This window comes from Amia ocellicauda, chromosome 19, assembly GCF_036373705.1.
Source record: "Amia ocellicauda isolate fAmiCal2 chromosome 19, fAmiCal2.hap1, whole genome shotgun sequence".
Lineage (NCBI taxonomy): Eukaryota > Metazoa > Chordata > Actinopteri > Amiiformes > Amiidae > Amia > Amia ocellicauda.
The window spans coordinates 24,612,928-24,626,716 of record NC_089868.1 but is presented as its reverse complement, the minus strand read 5'-3'; the positions used below and the strand labels follow the sequence as shown (position 1 = coordinate 24,626,716).

At 49.8% G+C, this 13,789-nt stretch overlaps 2 protein-coding genes across 3 annotated transcripts in view; both read left to right on the top strand.

Moving 5' to 3' along the window:
- Positions 1 to 388: 388 nt before the first annotated feature.
- gpbp1l1 (GC-rich promoter binding protein 1-like 1) lies at positions 389 to 11,278 on the top strand. Of its 2 annotated transcripts, none has more exons than XM_066692441.1 (12): positions 389 to 524; positions 4,179 to 5,446; positions 6,080 to 6,194; positions 6,466 to 6,595; positions 6,762 to 7,141; positions 7,419 to 7,494; positions 7,926 to 8,122; positions 8,259 to 8,399; positions 8,487 to 8,642; positions 8,817 to 8,941; positions 9,041 to 9,143; positions 9,748 to 11,278. In XM_066692441.1, exons 3-12 carry the CDS (start codon positions 6,135 to 6,137, stop codon positions 9,892 to 9,894), a joined length of 1,515 nt encoding a protein of 504 aa, XP_066548538.1. In that variant the 5' UTR covers positions 389 to 524; positions 4,179 to 5,446; positions 6,080 to 6,134; the 3' UTR covers positions 9,895 to 11,278. The 2 variants fall into 2 exon arrangements, with proteins under 2 accessions (XP_066548538.1, XP_066548539.1); XM_066692442.1 differs by lacking the exon at positions 389 to 524 and adding an exon at positions 721 to 816.
- A 2,002-nt stretch (positions 11,279 to 13,280) lies between these two features.
- The window catches only part of ccdc17 (coiled-coil domain containing 17), a 7,782-nt gene continuing 7,273 nt past the window's right edge, over positions 13,281 to 13,789 (top strand). The window contains exon 1 of the mRNA XM_066692302.1: positions 13,281 to 13,362. The gene's annotated coding sequence lies outside the window, so the exon portion shown is untranslated. The remainder of the gene's footprint in view (positions 13,363 to 13,789) is intronic.

Sequence of the window (13,789 nt, the reverse complement as noted above, 5' to 3'; positions counted from 1 at the left end):
CCGGCGTTCTAGAATTCAGTGCGCGTCACTTAATGCCATTTTGTTGCCCTGACACTAGTGCTATGCAGGCAACGTGCATTTAACCTCGTACCTTTAAACGTGGCATTGTCACCCTACACAATGCAGTGGCATATCCCAGTTACCGCAGGGAAAACAACATCCAGACACAACACACGCCAGGAAAAGCTGCTTAGTGTATTCTCCTGTGCGTCTCTCTTCTATGACGTTAAACCTGTGTATGTTGATACACTGCTGTACACACACCAGTGGGAATTGCGTCATTAAGCGTGTTCTTGGTGGTGGTTTGCTGGTGTGTGTTGCTCTGGGCTCGATTAGCGCTCCTGGCAGCGGCGGTAGTAGGAACAGGACGGATCGACGGATCGGAGAGTCGGAGCGGACGCGCTCGGCAAACCCAAACAAACATCCGCACCGAGGGACGGGCAGCGGGGCTCCCGGGGCACCGACACGCACCTCGCCGGCCTCGCACGCCGGGACACCGCCTGCGCCGCGGCCATCGCTCGGAGGTATGCGTGTCTGGGGATATTTACCCCCACTGTGGGCTGGGCAGCCATTTTGGAGCCGTGGATGTTGTTCTGTCACTGTGGTCGGGGCTGCCGACTCCGGATCGGGGTGAGAGCCGAGCCCGGGGCGGGTTTCTGAGGCGCTTCCCCGGGGGCTCGGGGCCGGACTGGGGGGCCGCGGCCCGGTGTCGCCGCTGCCCCGGGGAGGCGCTGCAGCCGGAGCCCGTGTTGTGAGCTCCGGGGGCGGGTGTGTGTTTGGAAACAAACCCTTTGAATGGCCTAAACACTTGACCCCGTAAGTTGGGCTTGTGGTTTGTTTGCTCCTGCCTGGCGTGGATGTGGGGTGGAGATCCACACATTTGTTACGTGCATTTCTAGGTTGTGTATATATATTATACTAGACGTTATTGAAACGTTAATGTGAATTGTGTGCATCAGACCTCGGGGTTTGCGGTTCATAACATTTCCACCGGCGTCGTATTTAGCTGTGTAACCTACGTGTTTGCGGGCTGTAATGACAGCAGCGCATCTTTATGAGGTGTCTCTATCTGTGTATTGTTTCTGTGACTGACTACACCTGACTGCCCTTGAATGTGAGCTGTAAACTCCTCTCCCAGGGACAAATGTGATTTTGCATCCCGCATAAGGACAGGAAAACCTTTCATTTATTATTTTTTAAGCCTGGCTTTTATATATGTCAGTTCCAGATCATCTGAAGGAATCCCTGAGTCATTGGTGTCTAAAAAGTGGCATAATTGTATTCATATTGAATTGCTGTAAAGCTCAGTACATCCCTTGTGAGAAATTGTGGTCCACATATTGTGACCTAATGACCTTTGACCCCGTGCAAAAGAGGACTGGCTGTAGTGGGGGGGGGGACCTCGATGAAATAAACACAGACTGGAGCAAAAACTTTGTAGGGAGAACAGGACTTTTAGGACTCTTGAGTATTTTTGTGTGTGTAGATAATACAATATCTGAATCGCCCAAATCCTACAAGATAGCCTGCATGCCTTTGGGTCTTCATAGGCATTCGGCTTTGCGTTCAGATCCAATAAGGGAAACGTTTTAACACTTCAGAAAGCATGCTATCGCTCCAGAGTTACAGGGAGTCCTGGAGGAGTGGCATCAGTGTGTGCTTTGTGTTGTGGGCAGTAGTGGCCTGTGGAGACGGTTAATAACATCTCAGTCCACTGTGTTTGAAGGTTCACCTGTTCCATTTCACCCTGCAGTTCGTCTCATTACCCTCCAGCACACGAGCGAGAGGCACAGGGTCTCTTATGTAAGCGCTCCACTACCGTGCCTGGGACCCGGCTCCGCTCACAGATGACACCAGTTCAGCCTCTGGCCTGCCTCTCTGTTTGAGAGGTGGGAAGCTCTGGCTGTCCGTTAATCACCTCCATGGCTTTTAACCACCAAGCTCTTTCCTTACTAGACATAAGAGAGTCCAAACTGCCCGGTTTAGAAAGTTTGTGGTTGTTTGCGCAGTAATTTGCAGCTCTTAATTGTCCAGTTCGTATATTTAATGAGTCGTGTAGTTGCCTAGGCTCATCTCCTGTGTCTTTCCACCTTGTGGGCCCGCTGATGATGTTTAGTAACAATATGTTTCAATAAAATCTATAACAGAGCTGCAAGAAATCTGTATTGCTGCCGTGGTCCACTTGCAACATCATTACATCGCAATTGCATTGAAAGAGTTGTCTTTTGCGACGGTTTGTGTTGGTGGGAGAGTGCGACGCAGTGAGGGGTCTCCGGGGTCATATCTCTGTGGTCTGTGCCTCTCAGTCCCAGTGGTGACTCATATCTGAGCCCTTTGTCTGCCGCTCTCTCCATTCATCTGAAGTGGTGGCCCACCATAAAGCTTCACGAGATGCAGCGCCTGGTTTACAGCTGGGTTCCACAATGATTCGGTCTGTACCAGCAAAGTCAGCGGTAGCTCTCGACACTGACGGCGAACAACGTGCTGCAGACACATCTCTGTGCAGAATAAGAAACCAGAGATCTTACATTTTTTCCACTTCTAATTCCAGATTTTCAAATGTTTTCCTGCATTAACTTTAAACGAAGGAAACGCTTACGGAAAATATCTTAGATCAATTACCAGCTTGGAAAGAGAGGAAAAAAAACAACCACCCACATATTTAGCGTCATTTTCATTGTCATGTACGTGGAAAACATAATGGTGAGGAATTGACACGCGGGAGCAGAAATAACTACAGCATTGATAATTAGTGTTAAGTGTTCCCGAGGGCAGCTGAATTATCGAGGGGATTTACATTTACTGTAATCTGGAATGGTTTGGGAAGCAGCCCTGACTGCAGAGCTCTTCAGACGAAATGTAGTCAATGTGTGTCGCAGCGCCGGACACCCAGAAGGGATATCTCCTCTCTTAGCAAGCGAGAGAACCAGCGCAGAACCACGACCACTGCGGCTTTCAAGACCCTTTACACATCAGGCCAGCAGCTGGAACTGATTCTCTGGTTAATTAAATGTAAGAAAACTGTCATGCGAGACAGGAGCAGCAGAACACACTGGTGTGTCAAGAACCTGAATATCGTTTTCAGAAATGCATCCATATTGTTGTGTAGTTAGTTTTGCATGTGTTCGTAAAATACTTTTCATCCTTCGTTAGCCTATTATTTGTATATACACACAAGTCAGTGTTTACTGACTTTTCTGCTACCCAGAGAAGCTGCCTGACTTTCCTTTTTCCAAGCAGAAGTACAAAATAAACAGTGACGTTATCTGTTATTTCCATAAACACACGTGTGCAAGGTTGCCATAGGGAGGTATCAGTGGAGGTCACCATGAATAGAAATTCATATTTTGGGAATAAGATTTTATAACAAACATCCAAGCAAAGCAGGGGCAGATATGATAGGCAGTCGGATAGATATGGCGATATTGGTCCGAAGAATCAAAAGCCATTACGCTCACACACGCACACACAGTACATCACCTAGACCCAAATTATAATGTCCAGAACAAATCGCATACGGAACGAACCATGACATTCAAATGTTACGGTTGTTTAAGTCATGACTGGAGCTGCCACTAAGTTAGAAAACCCAGAATTACTCATTTCTGTCTTTGGTGATGACGGCACAGAAAAAAACAAAATATATCCGTTCTGCTGGAAGTTGAATGATCTAAATGACTGCTATTTCTAAATACTTCCCTGTCTCTCTTACGGGCTGCGCTTCGCACTGAGAACAGCTCTGATGCCTCCATGTCATTGTAAGCTGAGGTTTACTGCTTTCCTTCTGAATAATGGACCACAAAATAAAACTGCAGACATCTTTGAAACGCTAAAGTGCTTGAGGAGGGCAACTTAAGGGGTTTCCTGCTGTGCTGAAGAGTCTAGGTGGTTTTGGATGAGCTGCAGGGAAATTTAGGTGTAAATTCGTAATGGTTTGTCTGGTCCTCTCAGAACTTCCCAAACCGCAGATATGTTTCTGCCGGGCTTCAGCCGATGGCCTGTTAACGCGGCTCTTCGGTGGGCAGGTAGCAGTGCTCGGCCTGGTCTTCACTGGGCCACTGGACTTGGGTGATCTCGCAGTAGTGTGAGAAGAATGGCTCATCTCTGGTTGGGTCTGGGATGTTTATTTGTTGTTAGATTTTAATGATGCTTTTTTCCCCTCCTCTCTCTCTCTCCAGGGATTTCTTCAGCAGAGGCAAAGAATGGCAACATAGGACTAAACCAGAAGACCAGAGAAGATCCTCTCGTTGACTTTCTGCTCTTATTTAACGCTTTGCCAGCCGCAATAAACCGCATTAAAAACTGTAAACAACGCATCTCTTCCAAATGCGACCTTTTAAGAATTCTAACTAGGACAAAAAAATCGCCATGGCTGTTTGAAAGCGAACGAGTGTGCCGGCTGCTACACCTGAAGAAAAACCTAAACTGCTTGCTAATTGTAAGACTCATCAGACCCTATCCTGAGGGGTCTGAAGATAGAATGAATTAAATTAAAGGGAAACAACAGGACGAGAAAACGAACCCCACCCTGTCGACAGCGTCACCGTTAGAATGTGTTAGGAGTGGGAAGGTTCTCTCTCTCTGTTTCTTCGGCGGCAAGGAAAGATGCAACTTACATTATAAGTAAGGGTCAAATCACGCCGGGTAATGTGAATATGAAACAGGCTCCCCTTTTTCACCCTGTAGTGGCGACAAAGCAAGTTTAATGAGGTGAACAGAGGTTTTTAGCGGTTTCGTACTGCAGTGCTCTGGGTTCTGTCCCCACCCCTTTTTTCTGTGCATGAGTGCCGGTCCGGATTAAGATGAGTAGGTAAGGAGGCCGTGGCGTGTCAAAGCGGGCACACCGTGCTGCTTCCAGTGCTACAGGAGAAGGGAAAGGCCGTCCTGGCATCTCTGCCGGACACGGGCTGCGATACCGTAGACAGTCTGTGCTTCACCACTAGCTGGGCTGTAGGCTCCAACCAGCCGGATCCTGCAGGAGATCGTGTGTGACGGACGGGTCGGACGATCTAGGGGGATCCACTCCAGATCTCCTTGGACATCGTTGTTGGGGGCTCTTGCCTGTTTTATTTTAAAACTGCTTTGCTCTGTAATGCACCGATTCCCGAAGACGGGCCGGACTTCGTAGATCAAGAGGATCGTCTCGGAGAGATTCATCAGCCATCTAACTCCAGCACGACGCCGGGAGATCCGTGCGGTCTTCAGAGAGACCGTCTGCCAGCTTCCCCCCGATCAGACCTTTCCCCGGCTTCATCACCGAACGAGATCACCCTGGAATACGTCACCGGCTTCCCAGAGGGGCTGTGTCGTCCTGCGGCTGCAGTGCACACTGTTGCGGACGGGCCGGGTCTCTGCAGGGAAACGTAGTCCGGGGCTTGGCTGTCCGTACCCACGCCGAGAGAGAGCGGGAGAGGAGGGTGCTGGACCTCAGAGCCCACAACTCTGGGTAAGTGAGGAATTCACCAAAAAATAAAACCCTGCTTGATGCCAAGTCTTCTATCGGGATGGGGGGTCAGAGAGCTGCCATATCGGATACATTCGAATGCCTCACAGGGCGCCTCATTCCCTGGCCCTCCCCCAGCTCGCTGTCTCAATCTGTTGCCCGCTATTCCCGTGTGGTGCCAATCTGCAGAATGTACATTTCTGGCATTTAGTAGCGACCCACTTCTGCCGCGAAGTCTGACGTGGAGACGTCGGTAGACTCGGCTGCTTTGGAAGTGCGGCGCATTAATTCTGCCTGCTAAAAATACACCAGCCTTCCCTCAATGCTGTCATGTGTGACAGGAAAGAAAGGAAACTAAAATATTTTAATCCACTAAAAAAAGCATAAGGGAATTATTGTCTTAGTCTTTGGAATCAAGTGCCGTCGTTTTTTATAAAGGAAACGTTAAGAGGCAGTAAAAAAAAAAGCCCCCACACTTGCTACACAGCCATCTCTGAATCGGACCTGGTCCCGACCGTTTGAGTCGGTGTTGACAGACCTCTGTTTGTTGTGTGTTTATTCCTGGCCTTAATCATAGAGCCAGCATCTGCTTCCTCTCATGTCCTTGTTTTTTCTCCCATCGTTCCCTGCGGTCAGATCCTGGCCATGAGGTTTGATGCCTCGATCCACTGACTGGAGACTCTGGACCTAGATGGCGCAGCATGACTTTGTTCCTGCCTGGCTTAACTTCTCGACGCCACAACCCGCCAAGGTGAGAGGCGCTGGCCATGGCGCTCGTATAGATGTGTATTTGAGTAGGACCGCTTCAGGTAACGGGACACTTGTAGACACTGGTAATCGCTGGCACTTCTGCTCATTGGTGTGTAGATTTGTTGATGTTTGTGCTGCTATGGGGGATTTCCCCTTTTCAGAGATGCAGAGAGGCCGTGTTTCCAGTGCAGGCGACCGATCGGACCCTGCCTGGGGACGGTCGGTCAATAGGCGGGCTTCCCTGTAACCCCCACATCCTCTCCCTCCCACAGTCCCCTTCGGCCACCTTCGAGAAGCATGGAGAGCACTTTCCCCGCGGAGACGGCCGCCCGGGGGTGAGCCGCCGGCGCCACAACTCCTCCGACGGCTTCTTCAACAACGGCCCCCTGCGAGCCCCGGCAGGTACGGCACAGCCTCACCCCTACCTGGCTGGCGTATTGCCCGCGATGCGTTGTCTTGTTTTGTGCTCCTCCCTCATTGTCATCCCAAACAACGAAACTTGACCTAGAGTGTGTGATGTCACCGGCCCTTTGGCGGCACTAAGGTTAGCGTTGCCGTGATCTTACAGGGGATGGGTGGCAGCAGCCGTCGCTCCTGCGCCACGACTCGGTGGACTCGGGCGTGTCGAAGGGTGGGCATGGCGGTCTGGTCGGCGGGCAGGGCTGGAAGGACTCGACCAGCTGGCACGGGGCGCCGAGGGGGCAGGAGGCCGTGACCTCTCAGCACCACCACCACCACCACAACCACCACCACGGCCGCCACCAGAAACGCGGAGGTGGGGACCGGGATCGGGACAGGGACAGGGACAGGGCCGGGGGACACCGGCATCGCAACGGCAGCTTCCACCCCCGCAAGGGCCCCCCGTTCCAGGACAAGCCCGGCACCGACGGCCGCGAGGAGCGCAAGGAGAGCAAGGAGGACAAGCTGAAGTTCGTGGAGGAGGACTTTGTGAGTGCAGCCCGTCCTCCTCTTGCTCTTCTACTGTCATTCATTCGTTCTTTGTGCTTGTTGTGCGTTGCGTTCACTTCCCACGTGCTGAGAAGATACTGTGGTGACTTAAAATGCATGCAGTACCGATGGCGTCCACTAGATGCGCCAGAGCACACAGCCGTTATCAGAATTAGGCCGGTGGGAGAAGAATAAGAAAATAATAAATCTCTGCCCAGAAAAATACTGTTCCTTTTGCTTTCCACTGTTTTAGTTTCCTCTCTTTCTTTCTAACCAGCCCTCTCTGAACCCAGAAGCAACTGGAAAGGCGGTGGGCCAGCCGCGGGCTGTGGGGACCCCATTCGGAGTGTGGGGTGAGTGTCACCGTTTCCCTGTGTTGTGGAATGCGGCACGAGAGGTTTTTATTCCCGGGAGAGAAGGGGCGGACTAGGAGAGCCGTTCTCCACACCAGTACCTTCTCTGAGGTGGAAATCCCTGACTCTGCAAACTCCAAAATATAACCATCTGTGTTAGGAGGAAGTAACAAACAAAGCTTAAAGATAAGTCTCAAGTTGTGTTCATCCTGCCCCAAGTCATAGGGGCCGACCTCCAGTTCCTATCTACCCAATACATGGTTGTTTGTGTGGTTGTTTCCCACACTATACAAGTGTCCGCTCCTTCCTGTGCGGTATTCCTGTTTCTCTCAGAGTTCAGAGTCGGCCCGTATCTGTAGCTGCGACGCTGGAATGCCTCTCTGTGCCGCACGTGCTGACGGTCTTGTTTCTCTGTTGTCGTTCTTTGGCAGAGAATCCCCCCAGTGCCAAGCAGGCCGTGTCCAAGATGCTGGTCATCAAGAAGGTTTCGAAAGAAGACCCCTGCGCCGCTTTCTCTGCCGGGTTCGCGGCCACGGGGCCCCTCCCTGCCAACGGCAACAAAGTCCCCATCACTGGACCCAGCGTTTACAAGAACCTGGTGCCCAAGCCAGCAGCCGCCCCTACTAAGGTGGGCGTGTTGTCCCTGCATCACAGTAACCTGAGTCTTCAGCCTCAACCGCAGTCAAGGGATCATGATTGGTAGACTGACCCGATTGCTTCTCCGCCTCTCTCTCTCTCTCTCTCTCTCCATGTCGGCCCCACAGACAGGTCCATGGAAACCCAACGGAAGGGAAACTAAATCGGGTTTACATTTCTCGGGTCGGGATTCTGCCTTCACCAGCCCCGTCTCTGTGACCAAAGCCCTGGCCCCGGCCAGCAGCGCCCCCCACACTGCCCCCAAGGAGGTAAGCCGACGGGCCGCCTCCTCCGCAACCTCTTCCCCCACCCTCTGCCGCCATGGGTCTCCTCACGTGTCGCTTCTATCCCCCCAGACCCCCTCCAGCACCACCCCGCCCATCGACATCACCCCCCCGCGGCTCAAACTGATGCGCCGGGGCACGGACCGCAAGAGCGAGTTCCTGCGGGCGCTGAAGGACGAGAGGAACGGAGAGGGGCCGGCCTGCTGCAGCCCCGGAGCCTCGGGAGAGGTGAGGGCCAAGCCGCGGCCACACTGACCTCGGTCTAGAGTCCTTAGTGCCCTGTTTGGTGTGAATCGACCCGTGTTCGAGAGTCCTGAGCGTTAGCCTGTGCCTCCAGCCGAACCTTAATCCTTTTCCCGAACCCTCCCGTCTCACCGCCACCGATCCGTCCTTCCTCCACAGGTCGAGGATGGCACTCCCGAGCCCAAGGAGTACGGCGAGGGACTCTGCCACCAGAACGGCGTGTCTCTGTCCCTCAGTGACTCGGACACCGAGCACCTGTCCAGCTCTCTGGAAGCCGAACACAGGTAACACGGGCTCCCTGAGCATAGGCCTCCCCGGTGTAAAGACGTGGGAAGAGAAAAGAGCGGGGACTTTCCTGAAAACCCCTCCTGTCCCCGTGTTAGGTTGCTGAAGGCCATGGGCTGGCAGGAGTACCCGGAGAATGATGACAACTTCCTGCCGCTGACGGAGGACGAGATGAAAGAGTTCCAGGTCAAGACCGAGCAGGTGAGGTGGTGGCTTCTCGCACAGGAACACAGACCTCCATGAGTTCTGTGTCAGGATTTGAGGCAACAGAGAGAATTCAGAAACTCTAAACATGCGTCAGGCTTCTGCACATGCATAAGAACATAAAATGTCCAATTGAGAGGAGGCCATTCGACCCATCGTGCTCGTCTGGTGTCCATTAATAACTAAGTGATCAAGGATCCTATCCAGTCTGTTTTTGAATGTTCCCACATTGTCTCTTCAGCCACATCGCTGGGGAGTTTGTTCAGATTGTGACGCCTCTCTGTGTGAAGAAGTGTCTCCTGTTTTCTGTCTTGAATGCCTTGAAGCCCAATTTCCATCTGTGTCCCGGGTGCGTGTGTCCCTGCTGATCTGGAAAAGCTCCTCTGGTTTGATGTGCTCGATGCCTGTCATGATTTTGAAGACTTGGATCAAGTCCCCACGTAGTCTCCTCTGTTCCAGGGTGAAAAGGTTCAGGTCCTCAGTCTCTCAGTAGGACTTTCCCTTCAGACCTGGAATAAGTCTGGTTGCTCTCCTCTGAACTGCCTCTAGAGCAGCGATATCTTTCTTTTTAAACGATGACTAGTTTCCTCTTCCTCCCCAGCTGAGGAAGAACAGCTTCGGCAGGAACGGCATGCTGGTGAAGCCGCGCGGCTCGGCGCTGCAGTTCGCTCCCTGGAGAAGCACTTTGGACGAGGGCTCGGAGTCGGAGACGAGCAGCAGCCAGACCTCCGATGACGACGACACCTAATGTGGCTTTAAAAGATTTCCTTTTTTTTTTTTTTTTAAATACACGGTTTAAATTTTTTTTTTTCCATGCACAAGGGAAGAGAATCATATCCCGGTGAAAAAGGAAATTCTGGCTTGTGTAGGTTTCTTTTTTATTTTATTTCATTCTTTCTCTCTCTCTCACTAGCCCCATTTCCCTGCTTCACAGAACTCCATGTAAGCAAACAAAGAAGGGCAATGCACATTAGATCTCGCTTAAAAAACGAAGACTAATTAACTAAGAAAAAAAATCATAAAAAAATAAATAATAATAATCAAAAAATAAATACTTGAGTTCCTGACAAACTGAAAATGTTACATAACTGGCTTTGACGCATCTTTTTGCAAACAACTTGTAGAGTTAGCGTGTGAGATGAACCGATCATCGTGAGTAATGAAAATGAATGTTATTCTCAGTCCCTCGTGGCGGACGATGCCCGATCGACTCTGGGGTGGCCAGAGCAGGAACTGAAGGACTGTACAGCGTGGCTGACGAAAGAAACGAGCGCTCTCCGGAGACCTGACAAACGTGACGGCGCTTTTTCTTTCGTTACACAGTCCTCTCGTGTTTCTCCCCGGGGTGGCTTTTGAGTTCGGTCTCCTCCCAGATAAAAGCGTTAACCCACGAGTTGTTTTCTTCCGTTTGTTTGACGGTAATTCGCCAAACTTCCCGTTTCGATCCCAGACCCGAGGATCGAGACGGTGGAGTTTCGCTCGGTCTTTTGTCGTCTATCCGGCACCTGTTTCGGTAGATGGGGGGACATTTCTGGACGGGGACAACCGCGTGAAAACTCCCATTGACCCTGAACCGATCAGAGACGCAAGTACACTGTCGACCAGGCTTAGCCAGCATGTGTATCGGGGGCCGGGTGTGCGTGTGGACAGGCTGTGGGGTTTTAACGCAGCGGCCGCAGGGAGAGTTGTACGGTTTTTGTGGGGTAACTGACACCTCTGTTGCGCTGCAGTGCTTCAACGACAACATTGTAGAGTTGAGTGCCGTCAAAAATCCCCACGACCAGAAGGCGGCAGAGATTTGGTTCAGTTGACGTCCAAGCTGCGCTTCACGAGGGACTAGATTATTGGAAAAATGCTAATAACCAGATTTCTTTTTCCGCTGGAGGGGTATAAAGGCTTTGTCACTTACCTAAATTGTATTTTTTTTTCTTTGGTACAGCTGTAAAATTTCCACAGAAATAGGACTTGTTTCCCTCTCTCCTTTGCTTTTTTTTCCCCTCTCTCTCTCTCTCTCTCTCTCTCTCTCTCTCTCTACCCCGTTTTGTTCGTTTGTTTGTTTTTGTTCCTGCAGCCTTGATATTCAGGGTGGATTGTAAAATATAAAAATAAAATTTTTTGTGAGTTTTCAAAGATTTAAGATTATTTTGATAACATTATTTACAGATGGGAACAGAAGGGTGTCATGTATGGGATCGTCTGTAGACGAAGAAACTACTGCATCAAAAAAGAAAAAAAGACAAAAAAAAAAAAAACTTGGAATAAATATTTTGCATCAGTTTGCCAAATAAGTCATTTTGCTTATTCTGTATATCGTTTGTAAGTGCGAGGGCCTGTGTTCTGATGACTTCACCCAGAGGACGCATGATTGTGGACAGAAAAGACACCTTTAAATATGTCCACTGGCACGAACTACCCCAAACCGGTGCCAGTGTTTAGTACTGATTACCAATTGATTAATTTCAGCTAAACATATTGTACAAAGGGGAAAATAATGTTGCAGCACCAGAGCCTTGTTCAGGTACAGTGAGGGAAAAGAGTATTTGATCCCCTGCTGATTTTGTACGTTTGCCCACTGACAAAGAAATGATCAGTCTATAATTTTAATGGTGGGTGTATTTTAACAGTGAGAGACAGAATAACAACAAAACAATCCAGAAAAACGCATTTCAAAAAAGTTATAAATTGATTTGCATGTTAATGAGGGAAATAAGTATTTGACCCTTTCGACTTAGTACTTGGTGGCAAAACCCTTGTTGGCAATCACAGAGGTCAGACGTTTCTTGTAGTTGGCCAGCAGGTTTGCACACATCTCAGGAGGGATTTTGTCCCACTCCTCTTTGCAGATCCTCTCCAAGTCATTAAGGTTTCGAGGCTGACGTTTGGCAACTCGAACCTTCAGCTCCCTCCACAGATTTTCTATGGGATGAAGGTCTGGAGACTGGCTAGGCCACTCCAGGACCTTAATGTGCTTCTTCTTGAGCCACTCCTTTGTTGCCTTGGCTGTGTGTTTTGGGTCATTGTCATGCTGGAATTCCCATCCCCGACCCATTTTCAATGCCCTGGCTGAGGGAAGGAGGTTCTCATACAAGATTTGACGGTACATGGCCCCGTCCATCGTCCCTTTGATGTGGTGCAGTTGTCCTGTCCCCTTAGCAGAAAAACACCCCCAAAGCATAATGTTTCCACCTCCATGTTTGACGGTGGGGATGGTGTTCTTGGGGTCTTTCCTCCTCCTCCAAACACGGCGAGTTGAGTTGATGCCAAAGAGCTCGATTTTGGTCTCATCTGACCACAACACTTTCACCCAGTTCTCCTCTGAATCATTCAGATGTTCATTGGCAAACTTCAGACGGGCCTGTACATGTGCTTTCTTGAGCAGGGGGACCTTGCGGGCGCTGCAGGATTTCAGTCCTTCACGGCGTAGTGTGTTACCAATTGTTTTCTTGGTGACTATGGTCCCAGCTGCCTTGAGATCATTAACAAGATCCTCCCGTGTAGTTCTGGGCCGATTCCTCACCGTTCTCATGATCATTGAAACTCCACGAGGTGAGATCTTGCATGGAGCCCCAGACCGAGGGAGACTGACAGTTATTTTGCGTTTCTTCCATTTGCGAATAATCGCACCAACTGTTGTCACCTTCTCACCAAGCTGCTTGGCGATGGTCTTGTAGCCCATTCCAGCCTTGTGTAGGTCTACAATCTTGTCCCTGACATCCTTGGGCAGCTCTTTGGTCTTGGCCATGGTGGAGAGTTTGGAATCTGATTGATTGATTGCTTCTGTGGACAGGTGTCTTTTATACAGGTAACGAGCTGAGATTAGGAGCACTCCCTTTAAGAGAGTCTCAGCTCGTTACCTGTATAAAAGACAGGGGATCAAATACTTATTTCCCTCATTAACATGCAAATCAATGTATAACTTTTTTGAAATGCGTTTTTCTGGATTTTTTTGTTGTTATTCTGTCTCTCACTGTTAAAATACACCTACCATTAAAATGATAGACTGATCATTTCTTTGTCAGTGGGCAAACGTACAAAATCAGCAGGGGATCAGATACTTTTTCCCCCTCTGTATGTGACAGAAATGACTAGCCTTTGACAGCTGTGTGGCTGCTCCGCCCCTGCCTCCCTGCCTCCCTCCCTCTCTCACCTGAGGCAGGTACAGACATGGACACAGTAACTAGCAAACAGGACCGGCAGCTGCTCTCTCCTGTCAACGGTAAGACCCTCTTGTGTTTCTGAAATCTGAATGAAAGTCTTTCAAATATAGTCTGCAAAACGTCTCCTCGTCTCAGACAAATACACAGCCTCGGCAGCAGCTGCGGTTTCTGCCCTCATTGCATTCACCACACAGACAGCAGTGCAAGACTTACATTTTCAAAAGGACGTGATTTTATTTTGGGGGCATAACTATTGAATAACGACGTAATCTGAATATCTCGGTAGGTGTGCTATTTCCATTTCAGCTTTGCAGTTTTAAGCTCAAGACGTGTACACTGTTGTATTGTATTTCCAATGACCACACAGACCTTTATTTTCGCTTGTATGATCTCCACATGCATTATAATGTGCAGAGATTAGTGTATCACAGCTCTGGCAGTCAGTAATAACACTGGACATTTAATGAAAAGTAACGCTTATTATCT

Bases quoted from the DNA above. Each gene is read 5' to 3' on its own strand.
- gpbp1l1 (XM_066692441.1), top strand. From the start codon at position 6,135: ATGGCGCAGCATGACTTTGTTCCTGCCTGGCTTAACTTCTCGACGCCA. The intron at 7,142-7,418 runs GTGAGTGCAGCC...CTTTCTAACCAG, and splicing joins AGTTCGTGGAGGAGGACTTT to CCCTCTCTGAACCCAGAAGC. The intron at 8,643-8,816 runs GTGAGGGCCAAG...CTTCCTCCACAG, and splicing joins GCCCCGGAGCCTCGGGAGAG to GTCGAGGATGGCACTCCCGA.